This window comes from Bos taurus, chromosome 11, assembly GCF_002263795.3.
Source record: "Bos taurus isolate L1 Dominette 01449 registration number 42190680 breed Hereford chromosome 11, ARS-UCD2.0, whole genome shotgun sequence".
Classification (NCBI taxonomy): Eukaryota; Metazoa; Chordata; class Mammalia; order Artiodactyla; family Bovidae; genus Bos; species Bos taurus.
The window spans coordinates 103,037,120-103,057,266 of record NC_037338.1 but is presented as its reverse complement, the minus strand read 5'-3'; the positions used below and the strand labels follow the sequence as shown (position 1 = coordinate 103,057,266).

Here is a 20,147-nt window from a genome sequence, read left to right as displayed (position 1 = left end):
CCTGCACGCCACCACTGAAGATCCTGCATGCTGCATGAAAGCAGCCACGTGCCACCACAAGGACACGAAGCAGCTAAACTGGCAAACGTGGTTTCTGAAGCCAGGAGTAGATGCAACAGATCTGGTAGAGGGCAACTGGGGCTTTTTATACAATATGCAGTATTTTCATGTACATTTGCTCTTTTCCATAGATAAAACGCTATTTAAAGGGGGTGGTGGTGTAGGCATGCAGGTTTCTAAGCTGAGAATGACTGAGCAGTTGTCGAGAACCTGGCAAGGCCATGCAGTCTGGCACACGGCAGGCGGGCTCTGGGAACCGTGGGGCTGAGCTGCAGAGGCAGGGTGCTTGCCTGCCCCAAGCGTGCCTTTCTCAGCTCTGCACAGGAACCGAGGTGGCTTCCTGGCGGGGGGCCAGAACCCAGACCCTCTCCCCTGAGGTCTGAGCTTGGCAGCATGGCTCAGGAGAGGTGGGACAAGTCCCAGCTGAGATCCACCGGCCAGGACTGGGGCCTGCGGGAAAACCTTGCAGACATGAGGGGCGGGGGGCAGCCCGGCCTGCCCTTGGGAACAGCTGCTTCTGGCTGAGGCGGGGCGATGGGCTCCCCTCTGGCTGGGGCAGCGTGCGGGGTGTGCCCCCCAAGGTTCGGCCCCACCCAGGGACCTCCTTGCCCTCTGGTTTCCCACCAGGCAGTACTGAGACAACAGCATCATCCCCGGGAACCCCTCCGTAACACGTCCTTGTGGAACAGGAAGGGGTGAGCGTGCGGCTGGAGCGCCCTCTGAGGCTGCTCTTGCCTGGCCCACCTGCCGAGGGGCACCCGGCCTGTTCTCAGCCATCCCAGCATTGCCAACATCAGGGCACCAACGAGCAACTGAAGGGACAAATGACGTCCAGCTGGAGCCCAAGCCCCGAGGCCAGAGAAAACCCCTCTCGGGTTCTGACACCCACACGAAGACACCAAGACTCCTTGGGGAAACATCTTTAATGAAGACAGTTCCAGCTGGGCCTGCCCTTTGCCAGGTCACCCCAACGGATGGGGTCTAACACTAAGGACAGTCTTCGCCACCGTGACCTGGACCAGGGTCCCCGCGCCGCCCTCACCTCCAGTCTGACCCCAGCCAGGCCGGCCCCTCCCGGGCCGCACCATCCCCACCGCCAGCTCACGCTGGTCTCAGCCAGGGGCGGGGCAGGGCGCTGGGCTGGCGAGGCCGGGCACAGGCACCCGGAGCCAGGGGGCAGCCTGGGCGGGACCAGGGGCAGTGCACCCAGCTGCTCTCCTCAGACAGGCCGCCTAGGGCTGTGCTGGCTGCTGCAGATGGCGCTGGGGTCCCTGGCGTGTCCTGGACCCCTCATCGGGCCTGGGCAGGGGCCTGGGCTGGGGGCCTGGCTGAGGGCCCAGGGCTGCATTACACGTAGTCCAGGATCTCCGTCTCCATCTCGTTCTCGCTCCCATCGGACGGCTTGAACTCCTCCTCCTCCTCGTCGTCCTCCTCCTCCTCATCTTCCCCGGACTCGCCGGTCAGCTGCTCTTTCCCACTGTCCGCTTTGGTCGGGCTGGAGAAGAGAGCTGGGCCCAGAGACCAGGCCGGGTGTGTCCTGATGCTGGCCTGGGCAGCCCCTGCACCGGCCGTCCCTGGGCTCAGCCCCAGGGGCCCTGTCTACAAATTCAGGGGCTGGGGCTCCAGTCTGAAGCTGCTCCAGGAAGTAGGATGGCTGGTGGACCCGGACTCATTTAACCAGCACCTCAGAGCAACACTGATGCCCAGGGCCTTGGGAACCTCCCCAGAGCAGCCCCAGGCAGCTCCTGAGTCCAGGGGACCCCGCAGGAGTGGGCCTACGCTGCCTTTCCCCAACTGGGCGCTCAGAGGGGCCCGCGTCCTGGGGGAGGCTGAGAGCCCCGGCTCTCGGCAGCTCTGTGGGGGTCGGTGATCTGGGACGCCCCCACCCCAAGCCTGGAAGGAACCCCAGAGAGGGGTCCTTTCCCTTACTCTCCCCCAGCTCCATCAGAGCTGCACGGCAGCACAGGGGTCACTCCCCGCCCCACGCCCGGGGGAGGGGCAGGCAGGGCATGGCAACAGGGCCCCCGCCCCCAGGAGCGACAGGAGCAACCTGCCCACAGTGGTCGCAGGATGCAGGGTGAGGTTGGGGCGTGAAGTGGCAGCCCCGAGGGCAGCCCCAGCCCCACTCTTCTGGGCCCGGCTCCTGCCTGGACCCCCAGGGCTGAGCGCCTTGGGACCGCCGGGGGCGGGGATTGGGGGGGATGCTGGCTCCTGGCTCCCACTGGGTGAGGTTTCCTGCAGAGCAGGTCCTTGAGGGATGCCTGCTCTGGCCCTGGAGGGGCCCACAGCACGTGGGGTGAGCCGCTCTCACCAGGCCTCTTGGAGCGGATGGTCTGCCGGATCATGAGGGACATGGTGTCCCTCAGCTCGTCTGTGGTCTTGGGGAGGCACCAGCCATCGCGCTCGGTGCAGGAGCTCTCCGCCCCGTCGTTGCGGTGAATGACTCTCTGCAGCCTGGGTGTCGGAGACAAAGGTTGGGGGTGGGTCTCAGCTCAAAGGTGGTGGGGAAGTCTCTGCTCAAAGGTCCAGGCTGTGGGTCTCTGCTCAAAGTTCTGGGGGGTCTCTGCTCAAAGTTCTGGGGTGGGGGTCTACTCAAACATCCAAGGTGGGGGTCCGCTCAAAGTTCTGGGGTTGGGGGGGTCTCTGCTCAAAGATCTGAGGTGGAGTTTTGCTCAAAGTTCTGGGGTGGGGGCGTCTCTGCTCAAAGGTCTGGGGTGGGCGGGGGGGGGATCTCTGCTCACAGGTGCCAGTAAGCAGTTTTGGCAGAGCTGGTGTGCTCAGAAAAACAGCACTCAGAGCGCTGTCCTGTGGATGAGCGCGGTCGCAAAGGGCCTCCTCGAAAGCCGTTCGCTGGACTCCAACCTGGAGTAAGCTGCCCCTCCAGCCCAGCATCCCTCCCCCAGCTTTCTAAACATCACTGGGAACAGCTGGGTTAAAAATGTCTGGGATTCTGTCAGCTCTGGGGACTGGGAACATGTCAGGAAACCTTGTGCGGGCCACGGCGGAGGAAGACAAAGACCCCAGCCCAGCGCCATGCTCTGCACCCAGCACGGCTGGCTGCTTGGGGGCAGGGTGGCCCACGGGGGACCCAGGAAGCCGCTGCTGGGTGCCGCGCGGCACCCAGGCGAGGAGGGCCGGCAGCACTCGCTCCCAGGGGCCAGCCGTCCCCTGAGGGGGACGTGAAAGGGAAGAGAGGCAGGACAGTTCCTGGCAGTTTCTCTGCTCTGCACCCGAGTGCCCCGGTCCCCACCTCGGTACCCCTCAGGTACGTACTCCTCCACGTTCAGGTCACAGAACTGGTAGAACATCTGTCGGTATGGCGGCAGGGCCCCCTCCTGGAAGATGTACACCGAGTCCTGGAAATGAGGGCCGAGACGAGCCGGGAAGGTCAGGGGAGCATCCCAGAGGTGGACGGCGCTGGAGACCCTGCAGGGGGCAGCTCCCTGGGGCCTCTTCCAGGGCAGCGGCCTGTGCCAGCCCTGAGACCTGGCAGGCTTGGCTCTCCTCTCTGGATTCAGGTGGGTGGATGGGTCAGAGGCCAGGGCAGGTCAGTAGGACATAAGTTGTGATTCCTCCGGTGCTGATGGGGGTGGAAGCAGCCAGGCCTCTCGGGACCCTAGAGCCACCCACAAGACCAGCCAGGCGCGTCTAGTGGGGAGGCCCCACTGGGGTCGGGCTCTGCCTCAGTGCCTCCTCACTTCTCCTAATTGGTCATCTTAGGGAGAGCTGCAGACCAGTTCCAGAGGTGGGGACTACGGCCTAAAATGAGGTTCCCGAAGGCGGATGGCCACTCAGGTGAGGATGCAGGCTCCCACCCTGAGGAGAGAGGAGATGGACCCTACGGGCATATAGCTGGCCCCAGCCCTCTGTGGCCCGGGACACCCCCCCAGGCCTGGAGCAGCTCACGTCAGGCCTTGGGACATCGCTGCCTCTGCTGGGTGGCTGTGCTAATGAGGCCCGGGCCTGGGAGGGCAGCCCTCATCCAGCCCACGGCTGGGTGCAGGTGGTCTGCTGTGGCTCTGGGCTCACAGCCCTCAGTCTCACCCTGCCCGAGGGGCCTCAGGGCCCGACTCAAGAGGGCAGTACACGTGGCTGCTGGTGTCTAAGACCCTCCCTGAGACGGATGTGCCCTGGTGGTCAATACCTCCGCCCCGGGTGCTCGCATCCTGAGTTGTGTTTGGAGGCAGTGCTGGGAGAGGGGAGTCAGGTGAAGGGACTGGAAGGGCAGGGCCGCCTCCGTCAGAGCCTCCCCATGTCACAGGCGAGGCCCAGCGTGGGCAGTGGGGCCCAGCCTTCAGGGGAGGGCCCGCCGCCCCACCCACCCCTCCCTCTCGCCCGGGCAGGCAGCCCGCGGACGCCCACCTTGAGCTTGTACTTGTTGGGACTCGACTTCTGTGCAGAGGCCGACCCCGAGGGGCCCAGGCCTTGCTTCAGGTCACGCATGGTGACGAGCTGGCTGGCTGCGAGGGGACCACGGCAGGGGTCTGGAATACAGGGGGGTATTTCTCCCGCCCCGCAACCTCCCCCTCCCACCCTGGGGCGCGCTGGCCAGCAGGGCCCTGGAGTGACCCTTCGGGAGGCCCCTGCCCTCCCGCAGTCTGGATGCCCCTCTTTCCCGGTGCCTGCTCTGCAAGGGAGCCCGAGGCCCTTACTGGTCTTTTTGACGGTGATGGGGAGGCTGTAGTTGTAGGTGCTGCGCTTGGCCTTGACGGGCATGTCGCTGGGGGCGTAACCTGCCGGAGAGGGCGGGCGCGTCAGGCTAGGGGGTGCAGAGCCCCTGACAGCGCGGCCTGCACCACAGGTGCACCAGGGCTCCCAGGGGCGGCTCCTGAGAGAGGGGCACAGGCCCCGAGCTGGAGAGACAGGAGCCGCCGTGTCTCGCTGCTTGGTGTGCGGGGGACTCACCGCAGGCGGGGGACGGACACTGACCGGACGCCTGGCCTGCACGGCAGGAGCCACAAGTAACTGTGGAAGAACAGAAGGACCGCTAGAGCGGCACCACGGGGCCAGGACGAGCTCGGTCCTCGGGTCTGCGCCAGCCCGCCTCCGACAAGCCCGCCGAGGGCAGGAGGCGTTTATCCTCTCCGTGCGGATCTATTCTCATTACCCAAGAGAATGCTGCAAATGCAACGCTAGGAAGGGAAAGGAAAGCAAAGGCTTCAGTAATTGTTTACCGTATTTCATTCCACATCGGATTCGGAAGTCAAGCACTTGATAAATCTTGGCCTCTGGGCGTTTTCGGGGGTCATATCCAAATCGAATCCACAGGCTTCTCCAGGGGCCTGTTATCTGGAGACAGACAAGGTGGAGGTGTGAAGTGAGGTTCAGGCTGATCCTCGGCTCCCCTGAGATGCAGGCCCCGCCCCGCAAACTTGCACATGTGGCTCTGTCTCCTGGGATGTGTCACCTGACCCTTCCAAACCTTGGTCTTCCTGTCAGAGGGCATTTTGGGGAGGATTAAAGGAGTATTAAAGCTGAAGCTCCAATACTTTGTCCACCTGATGCGAAAAGCCAACTCATTGGAAAAGACCCTGATGCTGGGAAAGACTGAAGGCAGGAGAAGGGGAAGACAGGATGAGATGGTTGGATGGCATCACTGACTCAATGGACATGAGTTTGAGCAAATTCTGAGAGATGGTAAAGTACAGGGAAGCCTGGCGTGCTGCAGTCCGTGGGGCTGCAAACAGTTGGACGCGAATGAGTGACTGAACAGCAACGACAAAAGGAGACGGTGACCCTGGCGCCCTTGGCACAGCGCCTGGCACAGAGGAAGAGCCTGCGAACCGTCACAACTATCCTGACGGACAGGAGGCTCTGAGGCCCCGTGTCCAGAGAGCCCAGGCTGAAAGGCAGCTCCGTGAGGATGGGTCTAGGCCCAGGAGGGACGAGCCGTCTGTGCTGCCCGCCCCCACACCCCCACCCTCCCTGCCATCACAGTCACATCGTCTGCCTGCCCTCGCAGGGCCCCACGTTCAACCCCTGGCCGGCAGGAGTGCCTCCTGGTGGGCCCTTGGGGAATCTTGACAATGACACCCCCATCTCCGTGCCCTCTTGGACTCAGTCCGAGGTACATCTGCTGCACACTGAAGCCCACTCGACCCGGGAGAATGAGTGAACGCAGGCGGCACTGTGGGCAGGCCCCCAGGAGCTCTGCCACATGCTGGCTGCAGGACGCTGGCATGTCGAGCTCCCAGGCCAAGCCTAGCATCCTCACCAGAACAATGCCCCTGCTGCCGCGCCAGCAGAGAAGAAAGAGGCTGTGCACACAGCACTTACCACAGCCCCTGGTCCTGGAAAGCTCTCAGCTCAAGGCCATTAAAAACGTACAATCCCTTTATTTCCAAGTTACGTAATCAGTCTTGAATCCCACAGTTACCCCAGTGTGGCTGACATGTGACCGTGGAGGCTGGGGAGGGCCTCTGCAGGGGCGGTAACAAGCCGTCCAGCGGGTGCTGGGATCAGGATGACCCTGGCAGGAACCCAGGGTGGTAGGCAGACCCTTACCATGTAATAGGCCACAAAGGGCAGCAAGATCTTGAGCTTGTCGGGGTGGACGCTGATGTTGGCCTTGAGGGCGTTGCGTGACCAGATGGGACGGATGTCAAACAGCTGGAGGGGCAAAGCAGAGGCTGAGAGGAGGGCAGGCAGCTTGCCTGCCAGCCCCAGGGCCCCCTGCAGGGTCCGGCCCCAGAGGAGGGGCAGCCGGTGGGGAGCCGCCTGCAAGAGCCACCGCGCGCTTGCTCGTCCCCCCCTCAGAAGTGGCCTGTGCACCCAGCACGTGTCCAGTGCAGCTGGGCCCGAGTGTCCTGGGAGGACCACGAGGGGCGCCGTCAAAGGGTAACGGGGGAGGCAGAGGACCAAAGGCCAGGGCGGGCCTGGCCAGAGCTCCAGGACCCTGAGCAGCCCCAGAGGCAGAGGCCTGAGCTGGGGTGTGAGGAGGCCCTGGGGATGGCCCAGCCCAGGGGAGGGCTGTGGAAGGCTGGCGGGTGGAGGAGGGTCAGGGCAGGAGTGGCCCCAAGCCACGAGGAGGCTGGGCTGCGCGCAGAAGAGTGGCCCCACGTCCCCTGACCCAGTGACTCGGGCCAGGCGGAAGGCTTCTTCCTCCCAGGGCCACCTGGCCAGCCGACTCTAACGGGGAAGAAGGGCTGGGCCTGGCACGCAGCAGGTGCCCCGGCTGATGTGTGTCCTGGCCAACAACTGGAGGAAGGAAGTTTCTGGGACCCCGGAGCTCCAGGCTGCAGTCATGCCTGGACTGCGCTGACCCCCAGGGGACCTTGGAGGAGGCTGAAGAACACTTTAAGCCTTGGGAAGGCAGGGCGTGCACTGGCAGAGCCTTAGACATGGCATCTGGAGGTGAACGGTTCCCGCGAGTTAATAAACGAGTCTGAGACGAGCACGGGGCCCAGCGGGTGAACAGCGGGCGGCCGAGGGGCGGGGCGCACCTTCCTCAGCTCCTCCTCCACTTTGTGGTCCACGGGGTTGGTGCAGACCTTCTTCCACGTTTGGACCGCGGCCTCCATCGGCCGCTCAGGCACCTCATCTCCCTCAAAGTTGACAAAGATGGCGTTGTGGGGGCGCCGGGCCCTGCTCAGGCCGATCAGGTTCTCGCCCGAGAGGGCAGGATTGTTGTAGCCTTCCCTAAGGGCAGAGAGAGAGCTGAAGGCAGGGCACCGGGCGTGGGACTGGCTGGACACTGGCAGCCCACGTCTGGGTGCTTCCCCTGGAAGCTGGGCGAGGGGAGGGCCTTGGTGCTGGCCGGGGGCGAAGGGGCAGCAAGTCGGAGAGCTCAGGGAGGCTCTGAAGCTGGGCCCAACGTCCCAGAGGCTGGTGACCTCACAGCCGTGTCCAGCTGTCACGGCACCATCCAGCCAGTGAGAAGCTGGGAACAGCCCAGCGTCTGTCAGGCGGGGGTGGGGATCAGTGGAGGTGCGGCCACACAGGAACCATGGATCCTCTGCCGGCTGTGTCTACTGATGTCACAGCTCACTCATCTAACCCTTGAAACGGTCCTTCCATCTTCCCATAACGAAGGACCCAACTTCCACAAGTCCCTGCAGCCACGGGGGTTGGAGACCTGCTTGAGCCAGAGCTTGAGGCGACAGAGCTGGGATGCCAGCCCAGGGAGGCTGGGCGGGTGGTGGTGGCACCGACCACTGTCTGGCCGCCTGTGATGGATCCTGAGTCCCTGACTTGGAAGCATCTCAACGATACCGCAGTGAAGGGAGGACGGATACTACCAAATGGTCTCATCACAGAGCAAGAGGCTAACAGGACTCTGCTTCCACTGCAGGGGACACAGGTTCCATCTCTGGTTGGGGAACTAAGATCCCACAAACCACGTGGCGCGGCCAAGAATAAAAATAGGTTTTTAAAAAAGGGCTCTGTTTTTATAGCAGAAACCAATACAATATTGTAAAGCAATTATCCTTCAACTAGAAACAAATTAAAAAAGAAAAAGCGCTCTGCTGCCAGCAGCCGTGCTGGGCCTGCCTTTATGAGCACGGAACCCAGGGGCCAACACTGCCCGGGAGGCTCCGAGTGCCTCCCTCTGTGGCGGGAGTCGGAGCGTCCGGCCTCGCTGAAGCAGGGGAGCAGCCCCAGGGACCCCCAGACGCCCCCCATCAGCTCCCACCACTGCCATCACATGGCCACTTCCACACCATCCGGGCCCCACCCCACCCACTCCATTATTTTGAAGTACTTTTCAAAGTACATCCTGGATGTCACACAGGGGATTATTCCCTTTTAAATCTGTTTCCATTTCACTTTCGTTTTCCATGAGTACACACCATCTGCATATTTACAAAGAACAACAAAGTGATTTTTCACTTTGGGAAACAGAATTATAAAGACGGGATCGAACCTGTGCCTTTTTTCAAAAGCATGACTCCATCTGAAACCCCCTGAATTTGTCCAGTTTTCAAAGACAGCTCCCTGAAGCCCCAGACACCCGAGCAGGAAAGCCCCTGGTGGCCCCTCCAGGCCCGACGGCAGTTGCAGGGAGAGGGCCCTGCCTGGCTGTCTCTGCTGGCTCCCCCCATCTCAACTGCCTCAAGGAGGAGGGACCCCGTTAGGGGTCCACGGGTCATCTAGGAAGGTGAACCTCCCCGGACCAGGGCAGGCCAGTGAGGCGGATGCCAGGCCTCCTTGGCCAGTCCTCGGTACCCAGGAAGGTCAGCAGAGCAGAAAAATCGATAGCGGCCCTGGGAGAAAAGGCAGGTTCTTTCAATGTGCCGGAAAATCGATAAACCACATAGGAGAAAAACAGGGCCCGTGGGTCCCAGGGCAGCTGGCTTTCTCCCCCAGTCCCCCTGCCAGAGGCGGGGGGACAGAGGAGTGGCTCCAATGCCGCCAGCCAGCGCCAGGGCCAGCAGTGTGGGGGGAGGGCGTGCTCTAGTTTCTTCTTGGACATATTTGTGTTTGTTTCTGACTTAGGAGTAAAATGCTTGTGGGAGGAAAATAATTAAAACATTTTAGAAATATGCAAATTTTAAAAATTAAAACTCTTATACCGAGTATAACATACACACAGAAAACTCTGTCACTGCACAGGCTAGAGTTTTCAGCGGGAGGGGATGGACTTGATTCTTTTTAGTTAAACATGTCTATAAACATGGTCTTTTCTAACAAGCACAGTTTACTCCTGCGATCAGAAAAAAGGGTGACGGGGTGGGATGACGGGCTCAACAGGCCTGAGAGACGGCGACGCTCGCCTGGCTCTCAAGTTGCCTTGGAGACAACGGGGCAGACATCCGGGGCCAGGATGACGTTATGGACACTGCTGCATTCGCTCGCTCTGTGGCCGGGGCTGTGGCTGCCTTAGTCCTTCCCGGCAGAGGTGCATGCCGACTTGTTTCTGGAGGACATGCTGTGACGCTGGGGTGGCAGAGGGGGAGAGGAAGCCAGCAGCGGAAGGCTGTGAATGGCTGAAGCTGGTGACGTGGGTGGGGGGTCCAGACAGCCCCCTCTCCTTCTGGAACACCTCAGAATGCATTTTTTGAAGGAAGAGAACAATTCCCCTTTCTCTTCAGGGCAGAACCTAAGCTCCTCCGCGGGGTCTGCAGGAGCCTCACCCACCAGTCTCTCGGCTTCAGGGACAACGCCCCTAGATGAGCCCTCTGCACGGGCCGGCAGCAGCCCCCGGGTCTGCTACACCGTCCCTCCCCGGACCTTCACCTGCCTGGCTCTGTTTCAAAGGTCACACCCCCCAGGAGTCCTTGCTATGCCCCACTCATGGTCCACAACAGCCCACTCCCCACTTGGCTCCTCCAAGACACACGCCTGCCCACTGGCCCCCGCCGCCCACTTAGTCACCCCACGTCTCCACCGGCTCCCGAGCTGGGCCCATACAGAGCCACCTGTCATGCTCCCTCCAACCCCGGCTCCAAGGGGAGGCCTGGGCCCTGCCAGGCAGGCAGTGCTCATTGATGGAAATATTTGATGAGGGAAAAGAAGGTTCTCGTCCTTCCGCCCCTCCAGAGATGACTGTCTGGGCCCAATCTTCCCGGTTTTCCCAGGCTTCTGTTATCACTCAGTTTATTTTTATAGCATGCAGTCTGCTCTAGTGAGGTTCTCTGGACATGAGCCACGTCGGCCCATGGAGCCGGTCTGGTACAGGCCGTGTGGTCCTCCCTGGCACAGACAGGCCATCATTTAAGTAACTGCATGGTGCCTATTCACGGACTGGTCACCACCCGCTTATCCACTGTATCACACTCTGCCGGCACTCACTGTGCTGAGTATTCCCAGGGGCTTCATCATGCAGCTCTCTAACGATGCAGAGACACGGGGACTGTTACTATTGCTATCAGGTGGAGAGGCTGGAGCAGGAGGTCGGGGCTCTTGTGGGATCACAGGCCCAGAACCCGAACACAGGCCCCCGCCAGCCTGGGCTCTCCCACTACACCAGGTCCTCCCAGCTTCCTGCCCACAACCAGCCAGGAAACACTCTCGTCAGTGTATCTTTGAGCACCGAGGTGGGAATCACTATGGGACAAATTCCTACAAGAACCACTTGGTCGACTGGAAAGAACATTTAACACCATAGTAGGGGAATTCCCTGGTGGTCCATACTTCCACTACAGGGAACATGGGTTCGACCCTGGTCAGGGAACTGAGATCCCCTAAGCCGCGTGGTATGGCCAAACATAAACCTGTAATAAACTCTGCCAGATCGCTTTCTAAAAAAGTCAACCATCCTCGTTCTCTGCCCCCGGGTACGAGGGGTCTGTCTCTCCACACTTTCAGGAACACACTTTTGGCGATCGGCCCTCAAGTCCTGAGGCGACATCTTGATCGACATTCCATGGTGTGGGGACAGCCCTAAGCAAGGCCTCTGGGTGGGATGCAGGGACCAGGGCAGGCTCCTGACTCCCCTGGTCACCAGCTGCTCTGCTTTTGGAGGCACTGGGGCCATGGGCCTGAGCAGAGCCGGCTGCCCTGGCCCCCTGACCGTGGGTGGCAGAGTCCAGCCCTCTGAGCACAGGGCCCTGCCCTGATCCCGAGCTGCGGGCGGCAGCCGAGGGGGCGCTCACCGGTGCTGTGTCTCTGGGCGGTAGTAGTAGTCCACCGGCGTGTCCAGCCTGGAGAAGATGGGCGGGGGGATGTAGAGCGGCAGGTCCTGGTGGAAGAAGCTCTCCTTCTGGGGCTTGAGCATGAGCACCTTGTCGTACATGGACACCTGCCTGCCGTCCGCCTCTGTGTGCACCGCCAGGTACTGGAAGTCAGACATCCCTGGGGAGAGAGGTGGACAGGCGGCGGACGCCCTTTAACACCACCCAGGCGCTGGCAGCTGCCACGCAAGGCCCACATCTGCTTGGGGGCGCTGATGGGGTCTTGCGGCAGAGGCTGCTGGGCAAGAGTGGCAGGAGCTGAAACCACCCCCCTTGAGTCGCTTCTGGGAGCTCGGCCCCGGGTGCTCCGAGTCACCTGGAGAGACATTATGGGGGAGAGGGGCGGGTTACATGACACTGAGGACGGAGTCCGGGTCAGGAATGTGCGAGCTGCACCGTGCGTGACCTGAGACATGCTCCAGGTGAGGCTGATGCTGCGGGTCTAGGACACACACTGAGCAGGGAACTGCCGGCTCGGTTAGAGAGAGGAAAGCACATGACAGGGAGAGCCCCGTTCTGGGAAAGACAGCCCTCTCTGGTGAAGACACATCCACCACCGATGGATGTTCAAAACACCCGCCGTGTGGGGGTCCCAAGGCCTGTTTTAGTTTTCGCACACTTTCTATTATTCATTTCCAGAATTTTTTCAGTTTCTGCCTTAGACTTGCAACAGCCACCACAGATACGCTCCAGACTTAGTTATTCGCCAAGTGCTTCCCGTGCGCCTGGATTGGCTCTCTGAGAGCACCATCTCCCGAATCCCCATGGGTGGCTATAGGGGTCAGGGCCCCCACTGTCAGACAAGCACACCCAGGGAGGCTCAGGCAGGCATGACTCCCCTCCCCACACCACGCCTCACCCCTGTGAAGACCCTGCAGGACACATCTAGTTGGCTGAGAGGTCAAAGGACATGAGGTCCCAAGGGGTTGAAGTGATCTGGGAAGGATTCAGAAGGGAGACAAGACCAGCACCGGTCAAGACTCACAGGTCCCCAAATACGAGGGAGGGGGTGGGGTTGAAAATTGGAGGCCTGTGGACCTTTTCCTTTGGCCCCACAAAATGGCTTTAAACATGAGATGTCTCAGAGAACTCCAGCGGCCAAGAGCCCAGGGTCCACAGGGAGCTGCTGGCTGGAGTGAGGGCACCTTGCCTCCTGGACGGGGCCCACGCTCTGCCCTCCCCTCACGCCTGGGCACAGCCCGGCCCCCTTCACGGGCAGATGATCCACACAGCCCCCACAGGCAGGAGGGACACAGGTCCGGAAATAAGCCAGCACAGGAAGAAAGCATTTCGCAGTTACCTTGAAATTTGAAGACGGTGGAGATGACTCCAAGGCTCTCTATGTCGTACGTGACCTGGGGGCGAGCCTCAGGCCCCAGCACCCCACTCTGTCGCCTGGTCTTCCGCTTGATCCGGAGCAGCAAGCTGTTGGTACTGAAGCGGTTGGCACACACGGGGTGGCAGTAGGGGTCCTTGGGCCGGAAGTAAAGCTCCAGCCTCTTGGTGGCATCTGCGTAGATCTGCGGTGAGGCCAAAGGAGACAGTGACGCGGAGGCTGGCTGAGGAGCGGGCAGCTCCTCCCTCAGTGAAGGCCCGATGGGGACCCAGGAGGCTTTTTCTGTTTTGTGTTCTAGGCTTTTAATTCCCAAAAGACTTATTTTCCAAACCCAAGGATCTCAGCTTTTATCTGGTAGAGAACATAGGACAGCCTCTTCCTTTCTAAAGCCTCCCTGGTGGCTCAGATGGTAAAGAGTCTGCCTGCAATGTGGGAGACCAGGATTCATTCCTGACTCAGGAAGATCCCCTAGAGAAGGGAATGGCTACCCACTCCAGGATTCTTGCCTGGAACATCTCATGGACTGAGAAGTGTGGTGGGCTACTGTCCATGGGGTTGCAAAGATTTGGACACGACTGTGCGACTAACTCTTTCTTTCTTCTAAAAGGTTGTAAAGCAGCAAAGTTAGAGACCATAACTGCCAGTTAAGCAAAGCCTGGTCAGCGCAGGGAACCGCCATTCTTCCGGGAGCACTTCGTGGCGGTGTCAGCCCCGCGTCTACCGTGGAGAGTCTGGGTGGGAGCCTCATGACTTGTCTAGGGTCAGGAACTACCCACCCAAAAGGCCCCAGTCTTCAGCCTCATGTACAAATGCTCCAAGGCCCGAAGGAGGTGAAATCAGTACCAAACGCTTGGCCCTGACTTGTGCGACTCCTCCTTTCCAGGCTTGACTCCTCCTCCTTAAAATGGTAACAGGAGGACCCACTGATCAGATTCTTACGATGACTAAGAGAACATATATATAAGGCGCTTAGCCTGGCACCTAAGTCATGGCAAACACGCTACCTGTGTCATCCATACAGGAATGCCTGTCCCACACGGGCTAAGAGGGACCAGTCAGTGTCTGCTGTGTGCATGTGAAAGCACCAACAAGGTCCCCTAGGCCAAGGTCATCTACCTGCTGGCGCCCCAACACCCAGGACACAGCCTGGCCCTTAGCAGGCGTTCAGGAAGCGTCTAGGGAAAGAAGGTTAAAAAGAGCCCCTATCATCAGGGAACAGGTCTATTAGACTGCTGTGCCGGGAATGACCCTAGATGCGGGCCTGGCACAGAGTAGGTGCACAAGAAACAGGAAGGTAATGAATGAATGACCTGTCTTTTCCCCAAAGGGCTCACCCTGTACCTGGGTACAAACATCCCTGGGGTTAGCAGCAGTACAGACCCTGTCAAGGCCACAGGAAGTCAGTAAGTCAGGGTGAGAGAGCAAGACGTGAATGACTGGGCTGCTACGAGCCTCCTGTGCTCAATGACAGGTTCAAGGCTTTTCAATATTCATAAAGGATGAGGAAGCAGAATTAAGAGTTCAGACTTCAGAGGGAGGCATGTATGTGTTTAAATTCCTACTGTACTATGTAGGGGCTTGTTTGACCCAACTTTTCTTCCTGTGTCTTTACCTAAAAAATGGGCATAATAATGGTACCTAACTCACAAAACTGTGTTTCAGTGTCTCCTGAGGAGATCCGGGTCAGCAGTGGCCTGCCACGGGGGCAGGGGCTCTGGGTGCAGCAGACCTGGGTATGGCATAAGCCCTCTTGGATGAGGTTGTCATTAACCCCAACATAGAGCTGCCATAACTTACCCAGCACTGGGAAACACTCTGGGAGGGCACAAACAGAACCTTGTGCACCAGTACCCAGGAGAAAGGAGCCGTGACCCCACAAGAGAGTGCCCCAGACTTGCCCGGGAGTGTCCGGGGGAGGCGTGGTCGGCGGTGGCCTGCTGCAGGGTCGGGGGCACTGAGTGCAGCAGTGCATGCACGGGACCTTCTGAAGGAGGTGCCATTATCTTCACCTCCACCATAGTTTGGCCTCAGGTCAAACAACAGGGAGGGAACACAGCCCTGCCCATCAACAGAAAATTGGACTAAAGATTTACTGAGCATGGCCCTGCCCATCAGGACAAGACCCAGTCTCCCCCACAGTGAGTCTCTCCCATCAGGAAGCTTCCGTAAACCTCTTATCCTTCTCCAATAGAGGGCAGACAGAATGAAAACCACAATCACAGAAAACTAACTAATCTGATCACATGGACCACAGCCTTGTCTAACTCAATAAAACTATGACCCATGCTGTATAGGCCACCCAAGACGGACGGATCATGGTGGAGAGTTCTGACAAAATGTGGTCCACTGCAGAACGGAATGGCAAACCTCGAGAACCCCATGAACAGTTCAGTTCAGTTCAGTCGCTCAGTCGTGTCTGACTCTCTGTGACCCCATGGACCACAGCACGCCAGGCCTCCCTGTCCAACACCAATTCCCAGAGTTTACCCAAACTCATGTCCATTGAGTCGGTGATGCCATCCAACCATCTTATCCTCTGTTGCTCCCTTTTCCTCCCGCCTTCAATCCTTCCCAGCATCAGGGTCTTTTCAAATGAAAAGACTTCTTCGTATCAGGTGGCCAAAATATTGGAGTTTCAGCTTCAACATCAGTCCTTTCAATGAATGCTCAGGACCGATCTCCTTTAGGATGGATTGGTTTGACCTCCTCGCAGTCCAAGGGACTCTCAAGAGTCTTCTCCAGCACCACAGTATGAGCAGTATGAAAAGGCAAAAAAATAGGACACTGAAAGATAAATTCCACAGGTCAGTAGGTGCCCAATATGCTACTGGAGATGAGTGGAGAAATAACTCCAGAAAGAATGAAGGGATGAAGCCAAAGCAAAAACAGCACCCAATTGTGGGTGTGACTGGTGATAGAAGCAAGGTCAGAAGCTGTAAAGAGTAATATTGCATAGGAACCTGGAATGTCAGGTCCATGAATCAAGGCAAATTGGAAGTGCTCAAACAGGAGAGGGCAAGAGTGAACATCGACATTTTAGGAATTAGCGAACTAAAATGGACTGGAATGCGTGAATTTAACTCAGATGACCATTATATCTACTACTGTGGGCAGGAATCCCTCAGAAGAAATGGAGTAGCCATCATGGTCAACAAAAGAGTCCAAAATGCAGCATTTGGATGCAATCTCAAAAACGACAGAATGATCTCTGTTTGTTTCCAAGGCAAACCATTCAATATCACAGTAATCCAAGTCTATGCCCCAACCAGTAATGCTGAAGAAGCTGAAGTTGAACGGTTCTATGAAGACCTACAAGACCTTCTAGAACTAACACCCCAAAAAGATGTCCTTTTCATGATAGGGGACTGGAATGCAAAAGTAGGAAGTCAAGAGATACCTGGAGTAACACGCAAATTTGGCCTTGGAGTACAGAATGAAGCAGGGCAAAGGCTAATAGAGTTTTACCAAGAGAATGCACTGGTCATAGCAAACACCCTCTTCCAACAACACAAGAGAAGATTCTACACATGGACATCACCAGATGGTCAATACCAAAATCGACTGATTATATTCTTTGCAGCCAAAGATGGAGAAGCTCTGTACAGTCAGCAAAAACAAGACTGGGAGCTGACTGTGGCTCAGATCATGAACTCCTTATTGCCAAATTCAGACTTAAATTGAAGAAAGTAGGGAAAACCACTAGACCATTCAGGTATGACCTAAATCAAATCCCTTACAATTATACAGTGGAAGTGAGAAATAGATTCAAAGGATTAGATCTGACAGAGTGCCTGAAGAATTATGGACAGATGTTCATGACACTGTACAGGAGACAGGGATCAAGACCATCCCCAAGAAAAAGAAATGCAAAAAAGCAAAGTGGCTGTCTGAGAAGGCCTTCAAATAGTTGTGAAAAGGAGAGAAGCGAAAAGCAGAGGAGAAAAGGAAAGATATACCCATTTGAATGCAGAGTTCCAAAGGAGAGATAAGAAAGCCTTCCTCAGCGATCAATGCAAAGAAATGGAGGAAAACAATAGAACGGGAAAGACTAGAGATCTCTTCAAGAAAATTAAAGATACCAAGGGAACATTTCATGCAAAGACGGGCACAATAAAGGACAGAAATGGTATGGACCTAACAGAAGCAGAAGATATTAAGAAGAGGAAGGCGATGGCACCCCACTCCAGTACTCTCGCCTGGAAAATCCCATGGACGGAGGAGCCTGGTAGGCTGCAGTCCATGGGGTCGCTAAGAGTTGGACATGACTGATCGACTTCACTTTCACTTTTCACTTTCATGCTCTGGAGAAGGAAATGGCAACCCACTCCAGTGTTCTTGCCTGGAGAATCCCAGGGACGAGGGAGCCTGGTGGGCTGCCGTCTATGGGATCACACAGAGTCGGACACGACTGAAGCAACTTAGCAGCGGTAGCAGCAGCAAGGATACACAGAAGAACTATACAAAAAAAGATCTTCACAACCCAGATAATCACAATGGTATGATCACTCACCTAGAGCCAGACATCCTGGAATGTAAAGTCAAGTGGGCCTTAGGAAGCATCACTATGAACAAAGCTAGAGGTGATGGAATTCCAGTTGAGCTATTTCAAATCCTAAAAATGATGCTGTGAAAGTGCTGCACTCAATATGCCAGCTAATTTGGAAAACTGAGCAGTGGCTACAGGACTGGAAAAGGTCAGTTTTCATTCCAATCTCTAAGAAAGGCAATGCCAAAGAATGCTCAAACTACCGCACAATTGCACTCATCTCACACGCTAGTAAAGTAATGCTCAAAATTCTCCAAGCAAGGCTTCAACAGTACATGAACAGTGAACTTCCAGATGTTCAAGCTGGATTTAGAAAAGCAGAGGAACCAGAGATCAAATTGCCACCATTCGGTGGATCATCAAAAAAGCAAGAGTTCCACAAAAACATCTATTTCTGCTTTATTGACTATGCGAAAGCCTTTGACTATGTGGTTCACAAAGAGTCGGACATGACTGAATGACTGAACTGAACTCACTAGATGGTTGTGAAGATTCAATCATGCATTCAAACAATATTTTGGAAGCAGGCACAATTAGGGACGTTCGGATGACAAGAGTGATCAAGAGAGACCAGGACCCACCAGAGCTGATCATCTCAGAACCAAGGGTCCAAGACAGACAATGCTGCTGCTGCTGCTAAGTCGCTTCAGTCGTGTCCGACTCTGTGCGACCCCATAGACGGCAGCCCAGGAGGCTCCCCTGTCCCTGGGATTCTCCAGGCAAGAACACTGGAGTGGGTTGCCATTTCCTTCTCCAATGCAGGAAAGTGAAAAGTGAGAGTGAAGTCGCTCAGTCGTGTCCGACTCCCAGTGACCCCATGGACTGCAGCCCACCAGGCTCCTCGGTCCATGGGATTCTCCAGGCAAGAGTACTGGAGTGGGGTGCCATTGCCTTCTCCGAGACAGACAATAAAGACTCTAACACACAACTTGAGACTGGAATTAGCAGGTGAACTGCTAGCAGCCACTTTAGTAAGGGCAGTCAGGGAAGGACTCTCTAAAACAGAGACACTTCAAGACCTGGTGCATTTAAGTCACTGACATACAGCTTTGCACCAGGTAAAGAATTCATCCCAGCTCCACTGTTTGCTGGGTGTACTTGAACAAGCAGTTTTTCAGTTTTCCTGTAAAATCTGGACAACCACAGTCCCTACCTGGCAGGGTTCTGATGCGATGCGAATGTAGGTAAAGAACCTAGAAATATAGCTGGTGCAGAACAAATCTGCAGGAGACCAGAGTCCGATCCCTGGGTTGGGAAGTTCTCCGGAGAAGGGAATGACAATGCACTCCAGTATTTTTGCCTGGAGAATTCCATGGACAGAAGAGAAGCCAGGCGGGCTACAGTCCGTGGGGTCGAAAAGAGTCGGTGTGCCTAACACACATACATTACTACACTTCAACTCTAATAACATAATCCCTCCTCCCCTTCTCATGTAGGTCTGTTGTTGTGTCGCTCGGTCGGTCCGACTCTTTGCGACCCCCATGGACTGCAGCCCGCTGGCCTCCTCTGTCCATGGGACTTTTTAGGCAAGAACACTGGAGTGGGTTGCCACTTCCTTCTCCAGAGATCTTCGAAAGGCGCGTCTCCTGCTCTGCAGGCGGATTCTTTGCCACTGGGCCACCAAGGAAGTCCCTCTTCCCTCAGATCCTAGGGGAAATCAGTCTACGCCCGGCAGCCCCCATATCAGAACCCGCCCCCTGGCCGCTCCAGAACCTCCTGGAGCTCCGTTGCCAAGGCAACCTCAGATCCCTCCCGGGGTGGTCTCTCCCCTCAGCCGCAGTCCCGCGACTCAGTGCTCCCCTGGGGACTCCTCACCCGGGAGACGCCTTCCTCGCCGCCCAAGGTCCGCAGCATCTTGGACACGTCGCGCACCACGCCCGGATACTCCACACACACCATGCGCCTCTCGCGCCGCAGCTCCACCGGGATGGCGGCGCCCGGCCGAGCGTCTGCCGCCGCCGCCGCCGCCGCCATCCCTGCCAGTCCAGTCAGGCCCACCGCGGGGGTGGGGGGAGAAAGTCCCCTCCACACGCTCCTGGAAGCCTCGTCTCAATGGTTCCGCGAAGGAATCGTTCCGGGGACCCCTCCCCGCTCGCCTGTAGTCTATATCCCTGAGTTCCGTGAGGCTCGAAGCCTTCGAGTAGGACGGCGATAAGAATACCGGAGGCTGGGCGGCAAACGACCGCGCGGACGCCCAACCTCTGTATAAAATAATAAGCTGAGGCGCCCGAGGGGCGGGGTAGAGGCCAATCTCATCAACCAACCCGCGAGGGACCCGGAGGACGTGTAAGATACGCCCAGTGAGACTTTAACCAATGAGAACCAGAGGGCCACGCCCAGTCTTTTAGCCAATGAGGAGCCGAGAGGAAGCCGGGTTCCGGCCCCCTCCTTCCGGTTTCCTTTCTGCCAATAATAAACCAGTCATAGGCGGGTCCCCGCCCCTTCCTCCAATTCCTCCCACTGACAGCTCGAGGGCGGGTTCGAAGCGGACTTCCGGTGTGTCTTCTTAGGCGGGCAGGTCCCAGTAATGAATTGGTTTCCGGACGCTCACCTCAAGAGGTTTCTTGAGGGGCTGGGACCCACCCCCCCCCCC

General features: G+C 57.6%; 1 protein-coding gene across 5 annotated transcripts; it reads right to left on the bottom strand.

Annotated features, from left to right (window-relative positions):
• Window positions 1–965: 965 nt before the first annotated feature.
• On the bottom strand, window positions 966–19,810 carry GTF3C5 (general transcription factor IIIC subunit 5). Of its 5 annotated transcripts, none has more exons than XM_005213415.3 (12): window positions 19,370–19,810; window positions 12,973–13,192; window positions 11,595–11,793; window positions 7,503–7,698; window positions 6,565–6,669; window positions 5,235–5,349; window positions 4,966–5,025; window positions 4,713–4,793; window positions 4,423–4,544; window positions 3,334–3,416; window positions 2,372–2,514; window positions 966–1,568 (listed from the first exon to the last, which is right to left on the bottom strand). In XM_005213415.3, exons 1-12 carry the CDS (start codon window positions 19,526–19,528, stop codon window positions 1,408–1,410), a joined length of 1,644 nt encoding a protein of 547 aa, XP_005213472.2. In that variant the 5' UTR covers window positions 19,529–19,810; the 3' UTR covers window positions 966–1,407.
• Window positions 19,811–20,147: the final 337 nt, after the last annotated feature.